The sequence below is a fragment of the Erinaceus europaeus genome, chromosome 3 (assembly GCF_950295315.1).
Source record: "Erinaceus europaeus chromosome 3, mEriEur2.1, whole genome shotgun sequence".
Lineage (NCBI taxonomy): Eukaryota > Metazoa > Chordata > Mammalia > Eulipotyphla > Erinaceidae > Erinaceus > Erinaceus europaeus.
The window spans coordinates 4,554,281-4,580,080 of NC_080164.1; the positions used below are offsets into that span (position 1 = coordinate 4,554,281).

At 47.9% G+C, this 25,800-nt stretch overlaps 1 protein-coding gene and 1 long non-coding RNA gene across 2 annotated transcripts in view; both read right to left on the bottom strand.

The window, feature by feature from the left end:
- The window catches only part of NBAS (NBAS subunit of NRZ tethering complex), a 269,976-nt gene that overhangs the window by 175,902 nt on the left and 68,274 nt on the right, over positions 1-25,800 (bottom strand). The window contains exons 13-18 of the mRNA XM_060188412.1: positions 24,534-24,662; positions 12,254-12,317; positions 5,381-5,574; positions 3,291-3,545; positions 2,366-2,491; positions 1,177-1,328 (exon numbers count right to left, since the gene is read on the bottom strand). Coding sequence (XP_060044395.1) covers positions 1,177-1,328; positions 2,366-2,491; positions 3,291-3,545; positions 5,381-5,574; positions 12,254-12,317; positions 24,534-24,662 — 920 coding nt within the window. The remainder of the gene's footprint in view (positions 1-1,176; positions 1,329-2,365; positions 2,492-3,290; positions 3,546-5,380; positions 5,575-12,253; positions 12,318-24,533; positions 24,663-25,800) is intronic.
- LOC132537623 (uncharacterized) lies at positions 6,701-7,937 on the bottom strand. The gene is made up of 2 exons (XR_009549080.1): positions 6,958-7,937; positions 6,701-6,910 (listed from the first exon to the last, which is right to left on the bottom strand). It is a non-coding gene; the product is annotated as an uncharacterized LOC132537623 (long non-coding RNA).

Below are 25,800 nucleotides of genomic sequence, written 5' to 3' on the forward strand. Positions count from 1 at the left end.
AAAATTGCTTGTTCAAACACATGAGGTATACCCAGCCAACATAAAATAGAATGTGAGCTTTACATTCTGACGGCAATTACTTAAAGTCCTGACAATGTAATGAATACCAGTTTGGTTTCTGTTCTTTGTTAGAATACATTTCTATCAAAAAAGAAAAAAATGCCACTATCTGATGAAAAATCATTCTGGGCAAGCAACTGTATCATTCTTATGAACTGACATTTGTGAGGTATTTAAAAGTTAACAAAGGGAGTCGGGCGATAGCGCAGCAGCTTAATTGCAGGTGGCGCTAAGCGCAAGAACTGGCATAAGGATCCCGGTTTGAGCCCCCGGCTCCCCACCTGCAGGAGAGTTGCTTCACAGGCGGTGAAGCAGGTCTGCAGGTGTCTGTCTTTCTCTCTCCCTCTCTGTCTTCCCCTCCTCTCTCCATTTCTCTCTGTCCTATCCAACAACAATGACATCAATAGCCACAACAATAAAGCAACAAGGGCAACAAAAGGGAATAAATAAATGCATAGTAAAAAAAAAAAAAGTTAACAAAGTGCTTTCAAATGATAGCTAATGTAATCCAAGCAATTCTGTGAAGAAGGCAGGTTACAGACAGAGGCAATAGCCTAAGCGTTCCTCTTCCTCTAAGCCAGCTGAGGTAGGTGTCTTCAGATCAAGCTTAAAAACAGCCACGCTTTAGAAACGGCAGAATCCACTCTTTCTTCTACTGCAGCGTGTACAGATATGTTTAACAAAGAAAACTCTGACATTAGCTAAGAAGCACTGATCAGAGGCCATTATCTCTTCTCAGCCTTGAGGCTAAGGTCATGTGTAATCAGAGGTCTCTGCTTCCTGACAGACTAGTCGAAACCAACATTTATCCTTTCCAATGCCTCCGCATAAGTTGTCCCAACCTGGCTAGGGCACACGGTACCAAGCACAGGGACCCCCGCTCCCTACCCGCAGGGTGGGAAGCTTCACGAGCGATGAAGCAGGTCTGCAGGTGTCTCTCTGTCTCTCCGCTCCTCTACCTCCCCCCCCCCTCAATTTCTCTCTGTTCTAGGTAATAAAGTGGAAAAATGGCCTCCAGGAGCAGCGATTTATAGTGCTGGCACCAAGTCCCAGCGGTGACACTAGAGGCGTTTCCGGAAGCACAGTGGCTCTGGCATGCAGGCCCCCGGGACCCACCTGCCATCATCTGCTCCTGCCCCTATGGCTAGCAGAGCCTCCACATCCGTGCCTCGCAGCCCGTACTGAAGCAGCTCCTTGGCGGCCTCCACGTTTTCGGGAACTCGTTCCAGGCACTCATGAAGAACCCAGGATCTTTTCTTTATTTTACTCTGGATACAAAGAAAGCAAAATCAAAGCCAGCAACGAGAGAGTGAAGAGCACACTGCCGTCTCGGCCTCCTCTCCTTCTTCCTCCTCTCCTTCTTCCTCCTCCTTCTACTACTACTTCTCCTCTTCCTCTTCCTTCTTCTATTGATTGATTGATTGACTGATTTTCTTTCATTACTTTATTTCTCTACCACCAGAGTTACTGCTGGGGTTCAGGGCCAGCACTACAAATCCACTACTCCTGGCAGCCATATTTTTCATTTTATTGGCTAGGACTGAGAGAAATTGAGAGAAGAGGGGGAGATAGAGAGGGAGACAGAGAGACACCAGCAGCCCTGCTTCACCTAAAACACCTGCACCCCCTCCGATGGAAAGAATGGGGACACGGAACTCTGGTGGTGGGAGCAGTGTGGAGTTACACCCCTGTTACCTTCTAATTCTGTAAATTAATAGTACGTCACTAATTAATTTTAAGTGCTAATAGTGATTAACTGTCTATTATAAAAATTTTTTTTAATGGTTACAGATCTAGATGGATGACTGCGGACATGAGGACAGGGACTAGGCCAGAGATGGGAATCTGCCTGGCTTATGGGGAAGTGTGCGCAAATCTTGCCACCAAAGTTCAGCTGTGAGAACAACAGAACCCGACAACAATGTTCTGCTCCGCTGAATAAGACAGACTTCAGTCCAATAAAGAAGTCAGCGGTGGGCTGAGGACGTAGCTCAGCGTAAAAGCACAGGACTTGCATCGTGAAGCCACACAGACCCCGGGCTCTATCGCAGGCACCAGCAGCCATGCCAGCGAAGAGCAGCTCTCTGGTCAGCCCCCCCTCTTTCTCTCTCTCCCTCCCTCTCCCTCTCTGTGCTCCCATTCTCTCTCTTACAGAAAAATAAGTAAATACTAGAAAAGAAAATTCAGAAATGCAAAGCACTTTACTCCAGAGCCCTAGAAAGGCGGCTCATAAACTATCATTTCGTGACGTTCAACTCTGAGTTGTCCGACGTCCGGACACCATAAAGGAGACGCGGAGGCCTACCAGGTAGTCCTGGATTGAAGCGACGTTGACGGCAGACTTCCTCCACTGCCGCTGATACACCAGGTCGGTATCCAGGCCGTAGGTCCGAGCCAGGGACAAGGCTTCCTCGTACTCTTCACTTGCGATCTTTGCGCGGGAGAAAGCCACAGGCATGTTAGATGACTCACGTGCTTAACCGTCACCGTGGCGGTGCCATCGCCCGTGCCACGTGCTGTGACGCCGCCCCACTCCCCCGGGCACTGTCACAGCTCACAGATGTCCTGTGAGACAGGTGACCCTGTTCCTGCTGTCGGCGCTTCGACGGGAGGCAGGGGCCGCACGCCCGCGTTCAGCGTGCACAGATGGCGAGGCCAGGGCACGTCCGCAGAGCGGCCTGGCATCCGGGAGCAGCACCGAGAACCGGGTGCGCAGTGCTGATCCAACGTGTCTCCCCAGGGAGGTCGCGGCTGCAGGGCAAGTCTGCATTTCTACCTACGTGAACCCTCTCTCAGGCACTGCGCTCATCTGCGATCTCTCGGCCACGGAAAGCAGCAATGAATGTCACGAGTTTCGCGATGCTGCCATTGTCAGCATGTCAGTGATCTAACACACCCTCTTCATGAATATCCTCCCTTATTTAAATAGGAGAAAAAAAACAAGTTTTCCTAGGGGCCGGGTGGTGGCGCACCTGACTGAGCGCCCGTTTTACAACGTGCAAGGGCTCTGGGTTCGAGTCCCCGGTCCCCACCTGCAGGGGCAAAGCTTCACGCGTGGTGAAGCAGGTCTGCGGGTGCCTTTCTGTCCCTCTCCCTCTCGATCCCGCCCTCCCTTCCCTCTCGATTTCTGGCTGTCTCTATCCGATACGTAAATAGAATAAAAGAAAAGAAAAGCAAGAGAGAGAGCAGAGCCCGGCCGTGGCGCCAGGCTGCAGAGGCGCGGCCCTCACCTTCCTGTGGTACAGCTCCTCCGGGGTGGTGGAGCGCAGGCTGACCAGCCGGTAGTTCTTGGTGACGGTCCGAGGGCGCTTCCGCGGCGGTGCGAACCGCTCCATTTCCGTCACCAAGTACAGGCCCTGCTCCAGGTAGCCGAAGTAGCGGGCCCGGGCGGAAACCTCCTGGTCGGAATCGGAATCCTCTTCCTCGTCGTCTTCCCCACCGCGAGGCTCCAAACGAGGTCGCTTGGGCGCAAGTTTGATCTCACACTGAAACGGAAATGGGGAATGCTGAAGAGTCGCGGCCATCAATATATGAACATTAACAGCGAAGAGTCGCGGCCATCAATATATGAACATTAACAGCGAAGAGTCGCGGCCATCAATATATGAACATTAACAGCGAAGAGTCGCGGCCATCAATATATGAACATTAACAGCGAAGAGTCGCGGCCATCAATATATGAACATTAACAGCGAAGAGTCGCGGCCATCAATATATGAACATTAACAGCGAAGAGTCGCGGCCATCAATATATGAACATTAACAGCGAAGAGTCGCGGCCATTAATATATGAACATTAATAGCGAATAGTCAAGGCTGAGGAGGAGGCTGGAGAGTGAGTGGGTGCGGGAAAAAGCTTCAAGGTTACTCCGGCTGGACTGACGGCATCAGGCGGCCTACGGCGAGGGGAAAGAGGCTAAAGCTGGAACTGCCAGGGGCCCAGCCACAGGTGCTCGGACACTGGCAGCCGCAGGAAGACGCACGGCTCTCCCTAGCTCCAGACTCCCCCCACTCAGCCTGTCTGAGAGAGGCCACGGCCACGGCCACGGCCACGGCCACGAACAGGTCGGCGCTGGCCGCCCTCAGCGAGGCTGTAAATGTTCATTTCTTAACCCTTGGGTCCTCCTGCCCCTCCTGTGAGGACCTCTCAGTCCATTCTGGAAGTGAACATGAAAGCATGGGTCCTCTTCACTGAGAACAGACTGGGGAGGCTGAAAGGCTGAGGGCTAAAGATGGCTTTCCTTCCGACCTGACAGAGATGGCTTACAGGTGAAGCCATAGTTCCTTCTAAAGAAAATCTTCGGGCTCAGTAAGAAACTTGAAGGGGGTGGGGGTGGGGGGGGACTGTCAGTCTGCATTCAAATGAAGTTATTAAAAGCCTTGCCTTTAAAAGACTGAAAATATGAATTGGAAATGACCAAAACAGAACGTGAAAGACCAAGCCTCTGCTTTCAAGTGTTCTCTCATGATAAGCAAGTCGCCTGGCCAAGTTTTTAAACTGTGATGTGTCACAGAAATAGGCTAAGGCCTCTATTTATTATAAATAACATGTTTTCTAGCTTAACATGCTATTCTGGAAGGAAAAAAAAAATCTACCACATCAGTGAAGAAATTATCCTTTTAGAGAGCCAGGTGGTCATGGATTTCCTTCTTTCTTTTTTTTTTTTAATTTTTAAATTTTTTATTTATTTTTATTTTTACTTTTTTTTTTTGCCTCCAGGGTTATTGCTGGGGCTCAGTGCCTGCACCATGAATCCACTGCTCCTGGAGGCCATTTTCCCCCTTTTGTTGCCCTTGTTGTGGTAGCCTTGTAGTTATTGTTGTTGATGATGTTGTTCGTTGTTGGATAGGACAGAGAGAAATGGAGAGAGGAAGGGAAGACAGAGAGGGGGAGAGAAAGACAGACACCTGCAGACCTGCTTCACCACCTGTGAAGCGACTCCCCTGCAGGTGGGGAGCCGGGGGCTCGAACCAGGATCCTCACGCAGGTCCTTGTGCTTTGCACCACGTGCGCTTAACCCGCTGCGCTACCGCCCGATCCACCCCTTCTTTCGTTTATAAAGCAAGTGTCTCAGCTGACTAAGCCATAGATCTTTTTCTCCGTGTAGTCATCCTACAATTCCAGTCACAGAACTGGCTCCCCGATGGTGTCACTGCGGTGGGGGCGGGATGTACAAGCGGGCACCATTTCTATCTCGCCGGGACAGGGGTCTGCAAGAAGCTGGGACCACGGCATGGGGGGGGGGGGTCTTTCCCCACCGCCACGCGGGCTTCAAGATGACTCCCAAACATACTGGGCTCTTTAATAGGGGGACGTTACCTCCAAGCTCAGAAATCCTCCATCGTGGGTAGCAGTGACTTGAGGTGACGGTTCGAACCATTCGCAGGATCTCCCCAGTAGGTTCCTCAGAGTTTTCACTGAGGAAACGGTCAAAGCACCGGAGCAGCGAGCCAAAGTCACCGCGTTGTCGGCCCACCAACTCACGTCTATCAGCCGGTAAGAGGACTCCTTATCTAGAGGGGGAGAGGTGAGTCAGTGCTGGGGCATCATTCCATCCTGCCTGTGAGAAATGCGTCACGTTTATCCTGATGTTAACTTAGAAACCATCCTTGGGCACGAGTGTTTTTTTTTTAAATGGTAATTTATTTGAGAAAATGTTTATCTTATTTTTCTTGTGATTTATTTGAAATACTTTTTATCTTATTTTTCTTATCTTTATGAGACAGTAACGGTCAGAAATTGAGAGAGAATGGAATGACAGAGAGGGAGAGAGACAGCCACCTGCAATACTGCTTCACCATTCACAGAGCTTTCCCCCTGCAGGTGGGGAACGAGGTCTTGAACCTGGGCCCTTGTGCATTGTAACATGTGCACTTAACCAACTCTGCCCAGTCCTGAGAAACTTTTTTGAACTGATTAATTCACAGCAGTCCAAAATTCTAAGAATAAAAGGGTACTTAAGGGGGCAGTGGTGGTGCACCTGGTTGAGTGCACATGTTATAATGCACAAGGACCCAGGTTCAAGGCCAGGCAGGGGGGATGGTTCACAAGCAGTGAAGCAGGGCTGCAAGTAACTCTCTGTCTCCCTCTCTATCTCCCCCTTCCCTCTTGATTTCTGGCTGTCTCTATCCAATAAATAAATAAAGATAATAAAAAAAAATTCTGGGAGTCGGGCATAGCGCAGTGGGTTAAGCATATGTGGCACAAAGCACAAGGATTGGCATAAGGATGCAGGTTCAAGCCCCCGGTTCCCCACCTGCAGGGGAGTCGCTTCACACGTGGTAAAGGAGGTCTACAGGTGTCTGTCTTTCTCTCCCCCTCTCTGTCTTCCCCTCCTCTCTCCATTTCTCTCTGTCCTATCCAACAACAATGACAACAATAACAACAACAATAAACAACAAGGGCAGCAAAAGGGAAAATAAATAAATATAAATAAATAAATAAATTCTACTTTTTTATATATATATATAAACCAGAGCACTGCTCAGCTCTGGCTTATGGTGTTACGGGGGATTGAACCTGGGACTTGACAGAGCCTCAGGCATGAGAGTCTGTTTGCATAACCATGTGCTATCTACCCCTGCTCTCTACTTCGTTTTTTGTTTGTTTTTTAAGTAATTAGGACATACAAACCATATACAGGTTTAACTATTTATTTATGATGAGAGAGATCAGAGCAGCACTGAGCTCTCCTCACAGGGTTCCGGGAGCTGAAGCTGGGACCCGTGGCCCTCAGACATACAAGTCTGGTGTGCGTTAACCTCTGCCATCTCTTCCTGGCCATATGACAGCACTGGTCAGCTAATCTGTTTGCTTGTTCATTTTTGTTTTGGTTTTACCAGAGTCCTACTGGCTCTGGCTTATGGTGGTACTGGGGATTGGTCCTATGGTGGTACTGGGGATTGGTCCTATGGTGGTACTGGGGATTGGTCCTACGACTTTGGAGTCTCAGGCGTGAGAGTTTCTTTTCTTTTTTTTTGCGAAACCTTTATGCTATCCCCTAGCCCTGCTCGGTTCACCAGAAAGATAGCGTGGACTGTAAGGACAGAAGGGGCTTTGGAAATATTCACATGCTGATTTTCAGGCAAATGGCATGGGGAAATAGCAGCTTTTGAAACCGCATGGCAGGGCCAGCACAATGGCACGGATGGGTAGTGTGCGGGCTTTGCCACATTCACATCTCAGGTTCAAGCCTCCACCAGACTAGGAGAAACGTCAGTACTGTGGCGTCTTGCCCTCTCTATCTCTCTATCTCTCTACACGTCTCTGGAGAAAGTCAGTCCTGAGTGTCAATAGCAACAACAACAACAACAAAAGGGAATTTGACAGAAAACAGGATGATGCTTTCCACTTCCGACTGCCTTGACCCACGTGAAGGGAAAGGACGGCCTTGGCAGGAAGACCCACCGAGGGCAACTGCCAGGTAGGCAAGCGCTGTGCACAGGGCAACCAGGAAGGGGCTGGGCCCCACGCCTGAGGCAGGTGGAAAGACGCCCACTGACAGCAGCTCGCTCCAGCCCGACAGGGAAGCAGCACGGCTGTGTCAGAAGAGGAAGGAGCAGGTCTCGCCAAGGCCACTGCGTTTACGCCCATGAGATCATGTTCTTTTGTCTTGTGACATTTCTCTGTGGCATTTTCTTCTTCAGATCTAGTATAAAGTGCTCAAGCTTGACCTCTAGTCTTTATTTCCATGTGGAAACTCCAGGGTTATATTAAAATTATGTGAAATAAATCCACATGCTGTTTCTTGTTGATATGTCTTTTTTCCATCCAATTGACTAGGCTCCAGCTAGAGAATCTAGGAGGGTAAATGAGAAAAGGGAGGAAGGGAGGAAGGGAGGAAGGAAGGAAGGAAGGAAGGAAGGAAAGAAGGTAAGAAGGAAGGAAGGAAGGAAGGGAGGGAGGGAGGAAAAAAGAGAGAAAGAAAGAGGGAGAGAAGCAGGGGACAGGAAATAAGGAAGGAGTCACAGTAAGGGTCAAGAGTTAGGTCCTGGAAGGGCCACACCGTCCCTCTCATGAGGACGAAGCTCCAGGCCCGGCTCACACACGGGAGAAGCGTCACATTAGGCAGCTGCTGTTTCCTTCACAAACGCTCACTTGGGGGGGGGGGGGGTATCAAGCACACTGAACCCCAGTGACAATCCTGGCGTGAAGACAAAACACAAAAAACAAAAAACGCGCTGCTCCCTCCTATGCTGGGAACTAAGCAGAAAGAGGAAACTACACTGAAGACCAACAAAGAATTTTGAGGGATGAGAAGTGATCATGGTCTACCAAACTAAGACATTCAAAATGAAACGGCCTATTTCTTAGGACTCCACCACCCTTTGCATGCCTTATTTATCGCACAGAAGGCAGTACGTGTTGAGGCAGTGTAGAGATGACAGCACACCACAAAGTGTTGTGAAATATGTAAACATTTGACAAAGGAGACAGGTTTTAAAATGGGAGTTCAGCTCATGAGAATAACTCATGATTTTAATAAAAATACAGTCATAAAAATACAACATTTCCCTTCTGAGTCAAGCCTAAGGCAATTCATATAAACAAGGAATTCCAAGAACCTATGAAAATCAGTGTTCATGGCTTTAGAGTGAAAGTAGAAAGTGGAAAATGAAAAAAGGGCAAACCAATCACTCTGAATTCTACCCTCTGCAGTAGCAACTGCTCTCCTCAAAAGACGCTTTTCTTCAGCCAGGACTATCTTGAATCCTAACGAAAGCAGGCTGGTGCTGGTGCTGGTGCTGGTGCTTCCAGATCTCCCTTTTGGCTAACTAACCGCTCCCCCCACCCCAAGGATATGTAGAAAGGAATTAGCTCATGAACTATGAACTCAACGTACTGCTGATTACAGCAAAAATGCTCTCCATGGGCTCTGCCTGAGCCTTGGGAAATGCCGTAACAATAAGCCCCAGCCGGCCAGATGGGGGAGTCCAGAGTCTCCCAAACAGACTTGATGGGCCTAGACTTCAAATAAATCCCTCTCTCCATTGTTTCCAGTCAGTTCTATCAGGAACAACACAACAGACCCCTTTGTGGGCCCCCATTACCCTCAACTTAGATCAACAATGGTAGAGAATGTTCCATCCTCAGAAGGGAGGCTGGACAACATACTCTATGCTACACCTGAGGAAGATGGGTCGATACTGGGGCAGCCTGGAACGTTCCTACTTATGTTCACAGAATGTGAGCTCAGAACTACAGGGATGCAGAGGTCACACAGGCTCCTAAGCTAATTATGGGCCCCAGATCACATCAAATTGATGGGGTTTGCAGTCAACAATATGTATACCCCTTTCCCATATTAGGGAGCTATTCTTTCCCCTGATCCAGCTTTCTGATCCTTTTTCCAGCCATGACATCATCTCTCCAGACAATAATTAGGATTCACCTGCATATCAGATTTCAGGCTCAAGCAAAACAAACAAACAAAAAACACTAGTATAGCTACAGGCCCTTTGAAATATAACTAAAATAGGCCTACTAGCTATCTACAAAATGGAGCCCCCCCCCCCAACACTTCATCTGCACTATTCCAGCCTTTAGGTCCATAATTGTCCAACAGTTTGTTTGGCTTTGTTAACTCTCTTTTCAGCCACCAGGTTCCAGATGCTAGCAGGATGTGACCAGACTTCCCTGGACAGACAACCCCACCAATGTGTCCTGGAGCTCCACTTCCCCAGAGCCCTGCCCCACTAAGGAAAGAGGCAGGCTGGGAGTATAGGTCGACCTGCCAACGCCCATGTTCAGCGGGGAAGCAATTAGAGAAGCCAGACCTTCCACCTTCTGTATATCACAATGACCCTGGGTCCATACTCCCAGAGGGATAAAGAATAGGAAAGCTATCAGGGGAGGGGATGGGATATGGAGAGCTGGTGGTGGGAATTGTGCTAAGTTGTACCCCTCTTATCCTATGGTTTTGTCAATGTTTCCTTTTTATAAATAAAAAATTAAAAAAAAAAAACAATAAGCCCCAGCCACAAAATAAAAATGATAAAAGGACCCAATGCCTTAGTGGAATTCTATGAAATCTTGGTATTTCTTCCAAAAGGAAGCAGAAGTATTCAGAAAGATCTGTGACGTCAGAAGATGTCACCACACAATGCTTTCCTCTGACACAAAGATCACCGGGAACTAAACGCTAGTGAGTGAGAAGCAGCGGACGTGAGGAGAGTTCTGCCCACCTCCGACTGGCTTGGCTGTGGGACACGCAGAGGAGTCATCGTCCTCTGTCCTTAACAAGGAGTCAGTCAACGGAGACTACGCTGTGCCCTGGGCCGTCCAGAGGCTGTGCTGGAAGGGTCTACATGGCGGCCTTTACTGATTGGCCCTCCTCACCCAGCCCTTCCTGGCTGGAGTCCCTCTGCACAATTTGCCACTCCTAAGAGATCCCAAGCTGCGCTCCTTAATCCGGCCGAGGCTCTGGACGCCATTTCTTCGCACAGCTGTACTCTGCCTTCTTCTCAGCTTCTGTCTTTCCCTCTCCCTAACTATAGAAAGTAAAATACTGGGGCCGGGTGGTGATGCCCCTGGCTGAGTGCACATGTTACAGTGTGCAAGGGCCCAGGTTCGATCCTCTGGTCCCCACCTGCAGGGGGAAAGCTTCACGAGTGGTGAAGCAGGGCTGCAGGTGTCTCTCTGTCTCTCTCCCTCTCTATCTCCCCCTTCCCTCTCGATTTCTACCTGTCTCTATCCAATAAATAAATAAAGATAATTTTAAAAATTTTAAAAAAAGAAAGTAAAATATTTTACACACCAGGCTGAGGAGAAAGCATAATGGTTATGCAAAAAAAAAAAAAAGAGTTTCGTGCCTGAGGCTCTGAGGTTCCAGGTTCAATCCCCAGCACCATCAGCCAGAGCTGAGCAGGGCTCTGGGGAAAATAAGTAATTAATTAATTAAAAATAAATTAATATAAGACACACATATATAATACAATTTAAAAATAAAATAAACACTTGGTCCAAGGCAGCTACTCAAGAGCATCATGGATGCCGCAGAGCCTCAGTGTGTTTCTCAGCTTCACATAAAAAATTCTTCCTTTGGGCTGGGCGGTGGAGCCCCCAGTTAAGCACACATACCAGGCTGAAGGACCCAGGTTTAAGCGCCTGGCTCCCCACCTGCAGGGGGGATGCTTCAGAAGTGGTGAAGCAGGTCTGCAGATGTCTCTCTTTGTCTCCCCTCTCTGTCTCCCATCCTCTCAAATTCCCTCTGTCCTAATAAAAATCTGAAGGATGGGGGGGGGGGGTCATGGCCCAGGTGCAGTAGGTTCATGGTGCTGTCACCAAGCCCCAGCAGTAACCCTGGCGGGAAAATGAAAGGAAGAAAGAGACAGAGAGAGAAAGAAGGGAAGAAAGGAAGGAAGGAAGGAAGGAAGGAAGGAAGGAAGGAAGGAAGGAAGGAAAGAAGGATGGAAGGAAGGAAGGAAGGAAGGAAGGATGGAAGGAAGGAAGGAAGGAAGGAAGGAAGGAAAGAAAGAAAGAAAGAAAGAAAGAAAGAAAGAAAGAAAGAAAGAAAGAAAGAAAGAAAGAAAGAAATCCTTGTTAAGGTACTAAGTCCGGGAGCCGGGCGGTAGCACAGCGGATTACATGCAGGTGGCATAAAGCGCAAAAGACCGGTGTGAGGATCCCGGTTCGAGCCCCCGGCTCCCCATCTGCAGGGGGTCTCTTCGCAAGCAGTGAAGCAAGTCTGCAGGTGTCTATCTTTCTCTCACTCTCTCTGTCTTCCCCTCCTCGCTCCATTTCTCTCTGTTCTATCCAACAACAAGAACAAAAAAAAAAAGGGGGGGGAAATGGCCTCCCAGAGCAGTGAATTCGTAGTGCAAGCACAGAGCCCCAACAATAACCCTGGAGGCAGAAAGAAAGAAAGAGACAGAGACAGAGAGAGAAGGGAGGAAGGGAGGAAGGGAGGAAGGAGCTAAGTCCAATTACCAGTCACTGTTCATGGCTAGCCATAACTCTGCAAGTGCTTCCAGGTAAGAGCAGCTGTACAAGCTGCAGGTTACCACTGTGACACACCGCCATTGTGCGTCCATCAACGTGTCTGTTGTCGGCATGATGTGCCGGGTACGGTTACAGACTCCAGTGACGTACAAAGGAAAGAGGTTCTGCCCCCTGCAGCTATACCTGAAAGATACCCTTCTGATGCAACAGGGATCTTGTACGGTTTGAACTTTCATAAACTGTAAAACTCACCTTTGATTTTTTTTCTCTTCTCTGTAGACAGGCTCCAAGCAGGATTAAGGTCGTCGTATCCAGGCTAGGCATTAAAATGTGCACATGAACAAGTGAGTCGACAATCTAAGAAAACTTTGAGACCCGACCAGACTTCCCTGGACTGACGACCCCACCAATGTGTCCTGAAGTCTCGCTTCCCCAGAGCCCCACCCTACTAGGGAAAGAGAGAGAGACAGACCGGGAGTATGGATCGACCTGTCAACGTCCATGTGCAGCGGGGAAGCAATTACAGAAGCCAGACCTTCCACCTTCTGCATCCCATAATGACCTTGGGTCCATACTCCCAGAGGGATAAAGAATAGGAAAGCTATCAGGGGAGGGGATGGGACACGGAGATTGGGTAGTGGGAACTGTGTGGAATTGTACCCCTCCTATCCTACGATTTTGTTAATGTCTCCTTTCTTAAATAAAAAAAGAAAAAAGAAAACTTTGAGACTATCACCAGGAAGCATGGACATTCCTTAAATAACAAAGTACAGAAATGGTGATTCTTAATATCTTACTCCACCTAGCTGACATCTAGTCCTCTCCCTGATCCCTCCAGTCTTGGAAATTTGCTCATATCGCTAAAACATACACAGGACAGCACTGGAACCAAATCTCACGGAGAAATAGTAGGTAGTCAGGTAAGATAAGGGGGAGCGGAGAGAGGGAGGGACACAGAACTTGGGTGGTGTCTGGTGATGAACTACATGCTGTGATCTTAAATCTTTTTGTTTTTCTTTATTGGGGGATTAATGGTTCACAGTAAAATACAGCAGTCTCTCCATGTGTAACATTTCTCAGTTTTCCACATAACAATTCAACCCCTCCAGGTCCTCCTCCGCCATCATGCTCCAGGACCTGAGCCCTGCTCCACATCCCAGAGTCTTTTACTTTGGTGCAGAACACCAAACCCAGTCCAAGTTCTGCTTTTCTTATTTTTCAGCTTCTATTATCATTATCATCATCATCATTTAGTGGTGATATTACAATCTTGTAACCTACTATAAATCACAAATTAAAAATGGGGAGAAGGAAGACAGTTAAGTATTCAACTAATACAAGTGCAAGTAAGACACACTGACAATGTGAATGCACACAGACCGACTGAAATATGGACGGCGTGACTGTGATTAAACACCGGCCAGACCACAGGCCCACCCCCGCCCCTCCCACTCCTAAACTCAAGGCCCCACCCCACCAAGTCTTCACTTCTTTTTTTCTATTTTAATATTTATTTATTTATTCCCTTTTGTTGCCCTTGTTGTTTTTATTATTGTAGTCATTATTGAAGCCATTGTTGTTGGATAGGACAGAGAGAAATGAAGAGAGGAGGGGAAGACAGAGATGGGAAGAAAAAGACAAACACCAGCAGACCTGCTTCACCACCTGTGAAGCGACTCCCCTGCAGGTGGGGAGCTGGGGGCTCGAACTGGGATCCTTATGCCGGTCCTTGTGCTTTGCGCTGCCTGCACTTAACCCACTGTGCTACTGCCCGACTCCCTAAGTCTTCACTTCTATACAGCTCTGAGGTCATATTACGCAAGCTCTAGTTTATCTCCAATCCTAGCTTTCGATTCATAATGACTATGCTGGGGGTGTGGATCCACCTGCCTACGCCCAACATGCAGAGGAGAGGCAGAGGAGAAGTAATTCCAGAAGCCAGACCTCCACCTTCTGCCTCAGGCCTCCCACCCCATAAAGATCTTGGGGCTATGCTCCCAGAGGGATAAAGAACAGGGAAGCTTTCAATGGAGGGAAGGGGACAGGGAGCTCTGGTGGTGGGAACTGTGTGGAACTGTACCCATGTTATCTTACAATCTTGTTCATCACTATTAAATCAATAATAAAAAATAAATGAGAGAAAAAAAAAAAAAAAAGACAACCATGAAACCCTCCAACTGAGCCCAGTCACATTCCAAGCTGATGGCAGGATGAGGGCCCGGCGGCCACTTCGAGCTTAAAGACAAACACCGTCTCTGCAATTTCACGGAACAGCTGGGACTGAAACTCAGCCAGACTCAGGCCCACGGCTCACAACTGAAGCTGCAGAATTATAACCATCTGAGCAAAGCTAAGCAGACATCATCTGGCTGTTCACTTGCAACTGCAAATCTGAAAAGAAAGAGCACTATACTTAAGTCAAAATGTGCTTTATTGGAACTGGGTGGTAGCGCAGAGGATTAAGCGCACATGGCGCAAAGCACAAGGACCAGCACAAGGATCCCAGTTCGAGCCCCTGGCTCTCCACCTGCAGGGGGGTCGCTTTACAAGCAGTGAAGCAGGTCTTCAGGTGTTTACCTCTCTCTCTCTCTCCCTTGCCGTCTTCCCTTCCTCTCTCACCTTCTCTGTCCTACCCAACAGCAACAACAACAATAGCAAGAACAGCAACAATAATGGAGAAAAGGTGACCTCCAGGAGCAGTGGATTCACAGTGCTGACACTGAGCCCCAGCAAGGCAAAAAAAAAAAAAGTGCATTTTCCATATAACGTAGTGATCAAGCATACGCATATAAGTCTTACTATAATTTGCCAGTGACGAACATGTTAAGACTCTTTCTTGGGACTCGGGCGGTAGCACAGCGGGTTAAGCACAGATGGCTCTAGGTGCAAGGACCAGCATAAGGATCCCAGTTCAAGCCCCTGGCTCCCCACCTGCAGGAGGGTCGCTTCACAAGCAATGAAGCAGGTCTGCAGGTGTCTGTGTTTCTCTCCCCCTCTCTGTCTTCCCCTACTTTCTCCATTTCTCTCTGTCCTACCCAACAACAATGACATAAACAACAATAACAATAATAACTACAACAATACAAAAACAAGGGCAACAAAAGGGAATACATAAATATTTTTTTAAAAAAGAAAGAAAAAAGAATCTTTCTTTTGCTTTTTTTACCAGAACACTGCTCAGTTTTGGCTTATAGTGGTGTCAGGAACTGAACCCAGGACCCCTAGTGTCTCAGGCATGAAAGATTGTGGCACAGACCACTGTGCTATTTCCCCCAGCCCTTAACATGTCACATATTTCAGAAGACATTTCTTTCCATGTCTTCAAAAGAACTGTCCTCTGTCACCACGATAATCACCGGAAGTAAAAGTGAGCGTGTCTGTCCTGCATCTCGAAGCCCCGGTGACCTCTTCCTGCCCTGCGCTCACAGGGCGGGCAGGCGTATTCTCTGAAGAGACGTTTGGAGAACAGCGTGACCCCTGAGAAGACACTTCTGCCTAATGAGATCCAGACTGAGGACACCTTTGTGCTGGGGGCCAAGTGGTGGCGCCCCTGGGTAAGCGCACACACTGCAGTGCATTAAGACGCGGGTTCAAGTCCCTGGTCCCCACCTGCAAAGGAAAGTTTCCCGAGTGGTGAAGCAGGGCTGCAGGTGTCTCTCTGTCTCTCTCCCTCTCTATCTCCCCCACTCCTCTCATTTTCTCTCTGTCTCTATCCAAAATAAACAAAGATTTTAGATATATAGAGAGAAAAAGAGAATTAAATTGTGATGTCACATACTACTGAAAACAAGGCTGTAATCTTACTGGATCACTTATAAGGGATGTTAGAAGTGTTCAGAGCCTCTGCGGCACCAGTGGCTGGCGCTCCCAGCACACCATGTGCAGGTCACCGTTGATTTACATGAGGACGTGTGTGTGTGTGTGTGTGTGTGTGTGTGTGTGTGTCTGTGCGCACGCGCCCCTGACCGCAGTCTGGAGAACACACAGGGCTGCTGACTGACATTCTGTGGGACTATATGGAAGTTTGGTAGAGCTTAGGGAAGCTCCCCCCATCTTCATGGATGGAAGTCTGAAAAGACACCTCTCTTGTTAGCCTCTCTCCATAGAGATGAGCCAAGAGACAAAAGTCTACTAGACTCAGCTTGCCTCTGTAAGACTCCTGAAATTCACAAGGAGCCTACATCCTCTCTCCCCCACTGTCAGCCAAATGGTTCCATTCACTCAAAGCTCACACATTCCACTTCACCTTTTGATCACAAAAGAAGAGCACATCCTGTCACACACTCATAACACCGGACAAGTGAAAAGCCCCCCAAGACCTTGTTTCCTGGAGCCCTCTTGATGTCTTTAAAGCCTTGTTCTTCCTTCTCTATCTCACCTTACTGGTTCAACCCCATTCTTCTCTCAAATGCCTTTGGGTAATCAAATGCCTGCATCAGGAGACTAATTGTATTGATCTTTATGTGTCAACTCTTGTCATACCAGCCCCTGCCATAGGGGCATGCTGACCTTTAAGAAACCTGTGAATTCTGATGTATGTGAAAACTGTTCTTTGTCTAGCCTTCTATATTAACACAAACCTTCCCCCAATAAACGAGTGTGTTTGTACCAGAATCCTCCCCGCGTTTCTTTCTTTTCACATAGTCTCTTGAACTAGTGATGGGAACTTGGTAAAGTTTACCTTTCTAGCTGAGAGTCAACCCATGCGAGTGCCAGCAACATTCCACAACTGTACGTGTCGAAACAGTAACAACGGTACAATGTTTCGCCTTCAGTGAGGTTAATGATGCAGTTGATGAAACAGAACAACAATGACCAAAAAAAAAAAAAAAAATCAAGAAAAAAATTTTAAAGAAGTCATTGCATTGTTACAGATACTTTGAAAACTTGACATAGAAGTCGTCTTCTCCAAAGCTTATGCAAAGCAAGAGCACACACGGACCAGAACCCAGAGCCGCACTTTGGGAGACTCGGCTGTTCGGTGCGGATTGCTCCAGTGGCACAGGTCCCGCACAAGCTCCGTTTCGAACAGAGGGAAGGCGTGCCCTCTGCAGCCACAAGTCTGGCCTAGACGACCCGGCGTGTGGCGGCACCACCCCCGCAGCGCACATGGCTGGGTCTGCAGGAATGAATGGTGTGAGCCTGTGACATTCCCGTCAACGAGAACCGAGAATGCCCGAGCTGCAGGAAGATTCACTGGCGTCACACAGGCTTCCCTGCCCTCTCAGATCGAGTTGCTTCCACGGCTGAGAGCCGAGGAGCACTGCAGGGTGAGCTTGGAAACCGCAGGCATGGCAGGACCCACGAGCCAGCATGTGGAGAGCTGAGAGAGGGGTCAGAGGACATCAACCCAAGACCAGAGCTGACAACTGCCCCAAAGAGGTACAGATAGAAGTACTAGGGCTCTCCAGGACCAGAGAGATCAGTGAAGACACAAGCGCTTTAAAACGGTGAAGGGAGGAGGTCGGGCGGTGGCGCAGTGGGTTAAGCGCACATGGTGCAAAGCGCAGGGACTGGCATAAGGACCCAGATTCGAGCCCCCGGCTCCCCACCTGCAGGGGAGTCACTTTACAGGCAGTGAAGCAGGTCTGCAGGTGTCTATCTTTCTCTCCCCCTGTCTTCCCCTCCTCTCTCCATTTCTCTCTGTCCTATCAAACAAAAGTGAAATGAATAAAAACAGTAATAATAACCACAACACAACAACGATAAAACAACAAGGGCAACAAAAGGGGGGAAAAAAGCCTCCAGGAGCAGTAGATTTGTGGTGCAGGAACCATGCCCCAGCAACAACCCTGGAGGCAAAAAAAAAAAAGGTGAAGGGAATTTAAGAGCTATTAGGGGGGCACTTTATATGTCATGCTTCTATATCTAGGCAAGATTTGGATATGGAAAATATGTGAAGGAAGTCAAACATTGTGTGTGTGTGTGTGTGTGTGTGTGTGTGTGTGTGTGTGTGTGTGTGATAGAGAAAGAGAGAGAATGAGAGAGAGAGACAGGGAAAGGAGCATACAGGAGGAAAAATACTGCTCACTTAGCTTAGAAAGATCATCAATCTACATATAAACCAGATTTTAATCTTTCAACAATTTTGCTTGGGCTCTGGGGAGGAGGGGCATCTGGATTCTGGTAGGCTGGGTCTTCTGAGGTGGGCTCACTGAGCCTCCCTGTTCCCCGAGAGTGCCCGGGGGACTGAGACTGGAGGGCATGGAGGCTTAGTACCACACTGACAACCTGAGAAGCAACCTCCACACCACACCTCACTGAGTGGCACGCGACCCTGTGCCCCATCTTGAGAGGGTAGTGGCCATGGAGGGAAGAAAGATGTCCCCAGAATACAGATTTTAACAGCCCAGGCCTAGGCGATACTTCTTTTCAGATTTCAGGGCTTTACATGTGGTGTTCTAGCCACTAGAAGCTATGTCTAATGGCGCCCTGGCTTCCTTGCTTCTAACATTATTAAAAACAAGCTTCAAATACTGGTTAGCATGGACTGTGCTGAGCCATACGCTGGCCCCGCGGAAGTGACATACACCCCCTGCCATTCCTTAGGGGACTCACAGTCCACTGAAGTTGTGAAAACAACCGTTCTCAGGACTAATTAAACCCTAATCATCAAAATGAATGATATGAGCTTCCACTGCCTCATGATTAATTTATTAATTCATCACAGAACACAATTAGTCTGGAACCCACTGTGTGTCGAAATAAAATTAAAATGGAAGCGAAGATAAGCTTTGTATCTGCTGTCTCAGGAAGTGCCAACAGGCGAGTGGTGAAGCTTCTTCTGAGAAAGATAACGGCCCGAGATGAAGTGTACATATGTGAGCGGGACATATGGGAAATGTTTGAAATGAAAATCGCCTGAGCGGTTTTGCTACATCACAGACATGAACAGAAGTTAATATTCACAGATTTCAAGGCCAGATGGAGTCTCAGATTGACCATGAAAGTTGAGGTATTTAATCAACGAGGCACCAGATAGAAGTAAATCAAAAGGGGCACTTCCACGAGGAATTTGAACCATGAGACGTTGAGAGGAAGTGCTCAGCCACACTCAGTGGGTCAAGGAAACCAGCAGAGTGATGGACAGGAAGAGACAGACGGACAAGAAGAGACAGACACAAGCAGGGGCCGGATCAGTCTGCTGGGAGACTTGCCCTTAGGGCAGGTGGACACATGGCCTCTGAGGAAATATTCAGCCGGAATCATAAGCTGCCTATATGATACACATCATATAGAATGTGATCTGGTGGGGGTCGGGTGGTAGTGGACATGGTGCAAAGTGCAAGGACCGGCGTAAGGATCCCGGTTTGAGCCCCCGGATCCCCACCTGCAGGGGAGTCGCTTCCCAGGTGGTGAAGCAGGTCTGCAGGTGTCTGTCTTTCTCTCCCCCTCTCTGCCTTCCCCTCCTCTCTCCGTTTCTCTCTGTCCTATCCAACAATGACGACATTAATAACAACAACAATAAAACAACAAGGGCAACAAAAGGGAATCAATAAAGAAAAAGAAAAAAAGAGTGTGATCTGGTTTGAATGAATGGGTCTACCCAGCCACTTAGAGCAGCGAAAACGTTAGGCAGTCTCGCCCTGCTGCTGAACAAGGCATCTGACTATTCCAGGTGAATGAGAACAAAAGAAAAGGGGGGAAAAAAGCAGTTTTTGGAACATTTTCCAGCTCCTCAAGCGTCCCTACAGCACTGTCTCAGTCAGTGACTGGCACACAAGCAACACTAATCTATTTGGCCAATGACAATGTGAAACCTCATTTATTAATCTCGTCGTATTTCCAGTGTCTCTACAGAACAGATGGCACTCTGGGAGGTATTGTTGATCTGAAAACATGAAGCCCCTCTCCCGCGTTCACCGTTCGTCTCACATATGGTAACCAACATGTCCGGATAAAAGTGGGCACCATCACATCAGAACTTACTCTGAGAAGCAACTAAGTCTAGGAAGTTCGAGAACCGGAATCCAAACGGAATTTTCATTCTAACACCAGTGGTGCAACGTGACTTCCCCTACCCATGTCCCTGCCCTACTTCCCTGAGCGTGCAAGCCAACGAAACAGCTGAGGGCTTCTCTGTGCACGCTGGGGACTTGCCACACCACGCTGTGCCCCAGCCCTCCTTCTCCCTGGTCCCAGCCACTAAGCAAGCAGCCTCCCCCCTGAGGTCTCCTCCTCCTCAGAGTGACCTGCTGCCTCCCGAGGTTGTCTATATTTCTACTAGAGACTGTGAATGTCTTGAAGCCAAGGAGTGTCGCTTGCCACATTTCCTACCTGAGCTCTGGACAGAGATTTCACAGACAGTTGAAATTGATTATTTCACAGTTATAATGTGGACAGAGTGGATGGTCTACTGTTCACAGCTCTGCTCTGTGCACTACATATTAATGACTCCACTGTTTCTTAAAGCCCTCATCGAAAAGACTCAATGGGACTAATCCCCAGGATATAGGGGAAAGACTCAAGCAACTATGTCTTACCAAATCTGCTTTTTTTTTTTCTTTAAATATTTATTTATTTATTTATTCCCTTTTCTGGCTCTTGTTGTTTTACTGTTGTAGTTATTATTGTTGTTATTGATGTTGTTGTTGTTGGATAGGACATAGAGATATGGAGAGAGGAGGGGAAGACAAGAGAGGGGGAGAGAAAGACAGACACCAGCAGACCTGCTGCACCGCCTGTGAAGCGACTCCCCTGCAGGTGGGGAGCCAGGGGCTGGAACCGGGATCCATGCACGGGTCCTTGTGCTTTGTGCTACCTGCGCTTAACCTGCTGTGCCACTGCCCAACTCCCATCAAATATGCTTTTTAAGACTAATGTACCACCCTCACCTCATGTCCATCAACATCAAAATTCTCTCAATCATCTATTATAAAGACCAGGGTTTAACCCTGAGGAACTCTCTCAGTGACTTGTTCTGTCACTGCTACATACCAGCTAGCTCAAGAGTTCAAGCTGTCAAAAAGAAAGAGAGAGGGGGCCAGGCGGTAGAGCAGGGAGTTAAGCGCACACGGTGCAAAGCACAGGGACCAGCATAAGGATCTCGGTTCGAGCCCCCGGCTCCCCACCTGCAGGGGGGTTGCTTCACAAGCGGTGAAGCAGGTCTGCAGGTGTTTATCTTTCTCTCCCCCTCTCTGTCTCTCCCTCCTCTCTCCATTTCATTCTGTCCTATCCAACAACAAAGACTGTAATAACCACAAACAACAATAAAACAACAAGGGCAACAAAAGGGGAAAAAAAAATAGCTTCCAGGAGCAGTGGATTTGTGGTACAGGCACTGAGCCCCAGCAATAACGCTGGAGGAAGGAAGGAAGGAAGGAAGGAAGGAAGGAAGGAAGGAAGGAAGGAAGGAAGGAAGGAAGAAAGGAAAAAAGAAAAAAGGAAACAAAAATCTGTTCTTTTAAATAGCGCTATTTTGTTCTTATGGAGACAGCAAAAAATTAGAGAGAAAAAAAGAGATACCTACAGCACTATTCCACTACTCCTGAAGCTTCCCTGCTGAAGGTGGGGTGGGGGGTCTCGAACCTGGGTCCTGGCGCTTGGTCCTTGTGCTGCCAAGTAGCCCAACATCATTCTCCGTGTTGCTGTTACTGATATAACAGCTCCTTGTACAGCATTATAAGACTATAGGGTGTGACTACACAGTGCGCAGTACCAAGGCTCTGCCCCCTACCCCCAGCCCTTTCAACAATAACCGCCAGAGTTCCCACAGTCACACCGACACTTTGGCGACCTTTTCTTTTGCTTTCTTTGGGTTTTTTTTTTTTTTTTTTTTTTTGGTTTTGACAGCAAGTTCCTATGTTTCCAATCTCTCTGTTCCACACAGGAGTGATACCATCTGGTACTTGTCTTCCAACTCCTTCCACTGTTAAGCAAAGTCACCTCCGGTTGGTTCCCTTCTGTCTCAACTGAAACAGGGTCATCTTCTGGAGTCGTGCTTCACTGAGTATAAGCCCTACGACCTCTGTGATTTAGTGGTTTTTCAGTGCAGAGACTAGAGCAGATCCCATGAAAGGGTCGACACCGCACTTCTGGATCTCAGATTTTACTACGGACTTACTGTAAGCAAAACTGCCTGATACTGGGACAAAAACAGAGACAAAGCAGCGGGGTAGAAAGGAAAGCCAAAAAATAAACCTCGATACCAAGGATCCACTGATGTTTGACAAGTGGACACAGAACATGAACAGGAGAGTTGCCTTAACAAATGGTGCTGGGAAGACTGGGCTGAAGTGTGCAAAGGAATGAAACAGGGACCACCACAAGTCACCGTGCACGTTCAATCCCAAATGGCTCAAAGACACAGACACAGGACCAGAAACTCACTAAATACACAGAAGAAAACAATGACAGAACACTTGACAGCCCATGCTTCAGAAACATCTTCAGAGTCTTATGTCCGATGGCAAAGAAAAGGAAAAACCAGAAGTAAACCAATGAGACTATATCAAACTGAAGAGGTTTTTTTTTTTTAATATTTATTTTATTTATTTATTCCCTTTTGTTGCCCTTGTTGTTTTATTGTTGTAGTTATTATTGTTGTTGTCGTTGTTGGATAGGACAGAGAGAAATGGAGAGAGGAGGGGAAGACAGAGAGGAGGAGAGAAAGATAGACACCTGCAGACCTGCTTCACCACCTGTGAAGCGACTCCCCTGCAGGTGGGGAGCCGGGGTTCGAACCGGGATCCTTATGCCGGTCCTTGTGCTTTGCGCCACCTGCGCTTAACCCGCTGCGCTACAGCCCGACTCCCAAACTGAAGAGTTTTTGTACAGCACTGGAAACTGTTAAGCACTGCTCTGGAAAGGGGGAGAGCATATATCAGATAATGGGCTAATAAGCAAAATATAGAAAGAATTCACTAAACTCAGGGGAAAAAAAAAAAAACATCAAAAAATGGGAGGAGGTCCTACGCTGCTGGTGGGAATGTCAGTTGGTCCAACGTCTGTGGAGAGGAGTCTGGAGAACTCTTAGAAGGCTAGAAATGGACCTGCCCTATGATCCTGCAATTCCTGTCCTGGGGATATGTCCTAAGGAACCCAACACATCCATCCAAAAAGATATGTGTTCTTCTATGTTCTTAGCAGCACAGTTTGTAATCGCCAAAACCTGGGAGCAACCGAGGTGTCCAACAACAGATGAGTGGCTGAGCAAGCTGTGATCTATATACACACTGGAATACTACTCAGCTATTAAAAATGGTGGGGCTGAGAGTGTTTTGCAGACACCCATCGTGGGGAGATGAGAGATTACACCCACATGTCAACGACTGTCCTGTAAACCATGACCCAACCCCCCAAACAAATGAAAGGATGAAAAAATGAAAAGACTCCGGGGTGAGGGTGGGGGACTGAGGGAGGGGTTCAGGTCATGGAACACGTGACAGAGGAGGACGTAGTGGGGGTCGAATTGTTATGTGGAAATGTTACGCATGTACTAACTACTGTATTTTACCATTGACTATAAGCCATTGATTCCCCCAATAAAGAAATTAAGAAATGAAAACTAAAAAAAAGAAAGAGAGAAAGAAAGAAAGAAAGAAAGAAAGACAGGAAGGAAGGGAGAAAGAAAAGACAAGAAAAGAAAAGAAAATGATTTCTGAGCAGGGGCGTGGGGGTAGAAAAAGTAAAGGCAAATGGCAGGATCACAGGGTGCCCCTAAGGGACAGCGGACAGGAAGATAAAAGGTCGTCAGAAGTGTGCGCGTGCCCTGAGACAAGCTGCATCTAGATTGGGAGAGATGTCTTTACCTCTCCTCTCTACCATAATACAAAGCACAGACTTCAACAGACTTTCCACTGTCATTTCACACTATAAGACATTAACACCCTATTGGTAACTAAGTCTGTTAATTCTTATTGCCATTTTAAGACACTTTAAAAAAAAAATGAATCATCCTATTTTTTTCCACATTTTCACAATGTATTCTTTAAAAGCAAGCCCAGTATCATTTTTAAATGTTTTTTTTGATTTATTATTGGGTAGAGACAGAGAGAAATGGAGAGGGGAGAGAGAGATAGGGAGGGAGAGGGACAGAGAGACACCTGCAGCCCTGCTTCACCACTCATGAAGCTTTCCCCCTGCAGGTAGGGACCAGGGACTTGAACCTGGGTCCTGAGATGTGCCACCGCCTGACCCCGCCCGCTATCATAAGCACTGCAAATCTGGGGAAGAATTCTAACCCTCACAGGATAGTGATTCTCCAAATCCTGAACCCTACTAGTTGCCTTCAGCTGAAAAATTGGCGTCTTTCTTCCGTTAGAATGAGGAGAAAGGGTGGCTTGGCTTGCGCTCACTTTACAAAGTTGCATTCCATTACAAGCTGAAGATGAAGACACAATTTAAAAATAGAGTCTGATACTCTAGATTAATGTGCCCTAGTATTCTGGCAATATAATGGAAACAGAGCTTTAGAAGGTTAGAATAAACACCAGCTTCACGCCACAAAGAAAGAGCAAAACGAAACCGGGGCTGTGCATCCTCACCCGTAAGCAGGAACCAGCCTCAGGACAGTGGCAACGAGAAGACTCACCTGCTCGCTTTGGGCCCACTCCCCTTGCAGCTTCAGGGACGGGACGGCCCAGATGCTGAGTTTGCCGGAAAAGTGGATGGTCGCAAGGAGGCTTCCGTCTGGAGAAAGGCTCATCTTGAAGATTCCGTCCTAGGCAGTGATGAGAGTGCATTAATTCTCTTTACCGATGAGTAAGGAAAGTGCAGGACGGAAGGAAGCACATTACTTAGAGCTGCTGGAGGAGGACAGACGGCGTCGGCCAGGGAGGGTCCTGCAGACTCACGACTGGAGAAAGGGATGCCAGCAGACGGAAGCAGAATTCTTGTCTCGTCTCCCGCGAGTTCTTCTGCTTTTTAATCAACTCAGACACTTGACTTTGCAAAACCTCAAACTCAGGTCTGGGAGGTGGCCAAGGCAAGAGAGCATTAGACTCGCAAGCATGAGGTCCTGAGTTCAATCCCCCACAGCACATGTACCAGAATGATGTCTGGTTCTTTCTCCTTCTATCTTCATGATTAAATAAATAAAATTAAAACAAAAAGCCCTCAGACAGGCAGACAGGGTGAGGAAACCGCTCGGTGTCACACAGCTCATCAAAGGAGTCAATACCGACAAGCTCTGCAACGTGCCATGCATCCGAGATGAGCTGCAGCCTCTTACTGTGGAAGAGAAGAAAAGGAAGAAGGAAGAGAGATGGAAAGAGGAGCCGAGAGCGAGAGAAGCGGGTAACCGCTGGGTTGTCAGAAAAGTCCCGGCGCCGTTTCGCAGAGAAAAATGGAAACATACGTCATGACTTTTCTGACGGCAGGTGTGTGTGTGTGTGTGTGGGGGGGGGGGGATCTGTTTCTTTCTTTCAGGAACACCATGAAGAACATCTTTCAGGTTTGCTGGGAGAATATCCAGCTTAAGGAATCTAACCTCTAGGAGTCAGAAGCTGAGAGGCAGTTGCCGGGGAGTCTGACTCCTCTGTAGAATAAAAACCAAGCACGTGAACAAGAAAAACACCATCAAAATCTTACAAAAATCGACTTCGGCTGCTAGAGGGTCAGGGGTAGGTGGCACAGGGAATCCGACTGGACAAGCTTGAAGACGTGGGTGCTCAGGAAAGACGAGTCCTTGCAGGGAGGCTGTGTACGAGCGCCAAGTGTCATACTACCCCCAAAGTACCCCTGAACACTGGATTCCCAAGGAAAATCAATTCCGCCTTTCCACCATAGAGTATAAAGATATTAACTGTTACAGAACAGAAAAACTTCGTAACAGTCTTACATGGATGGCCGAAAAGAAA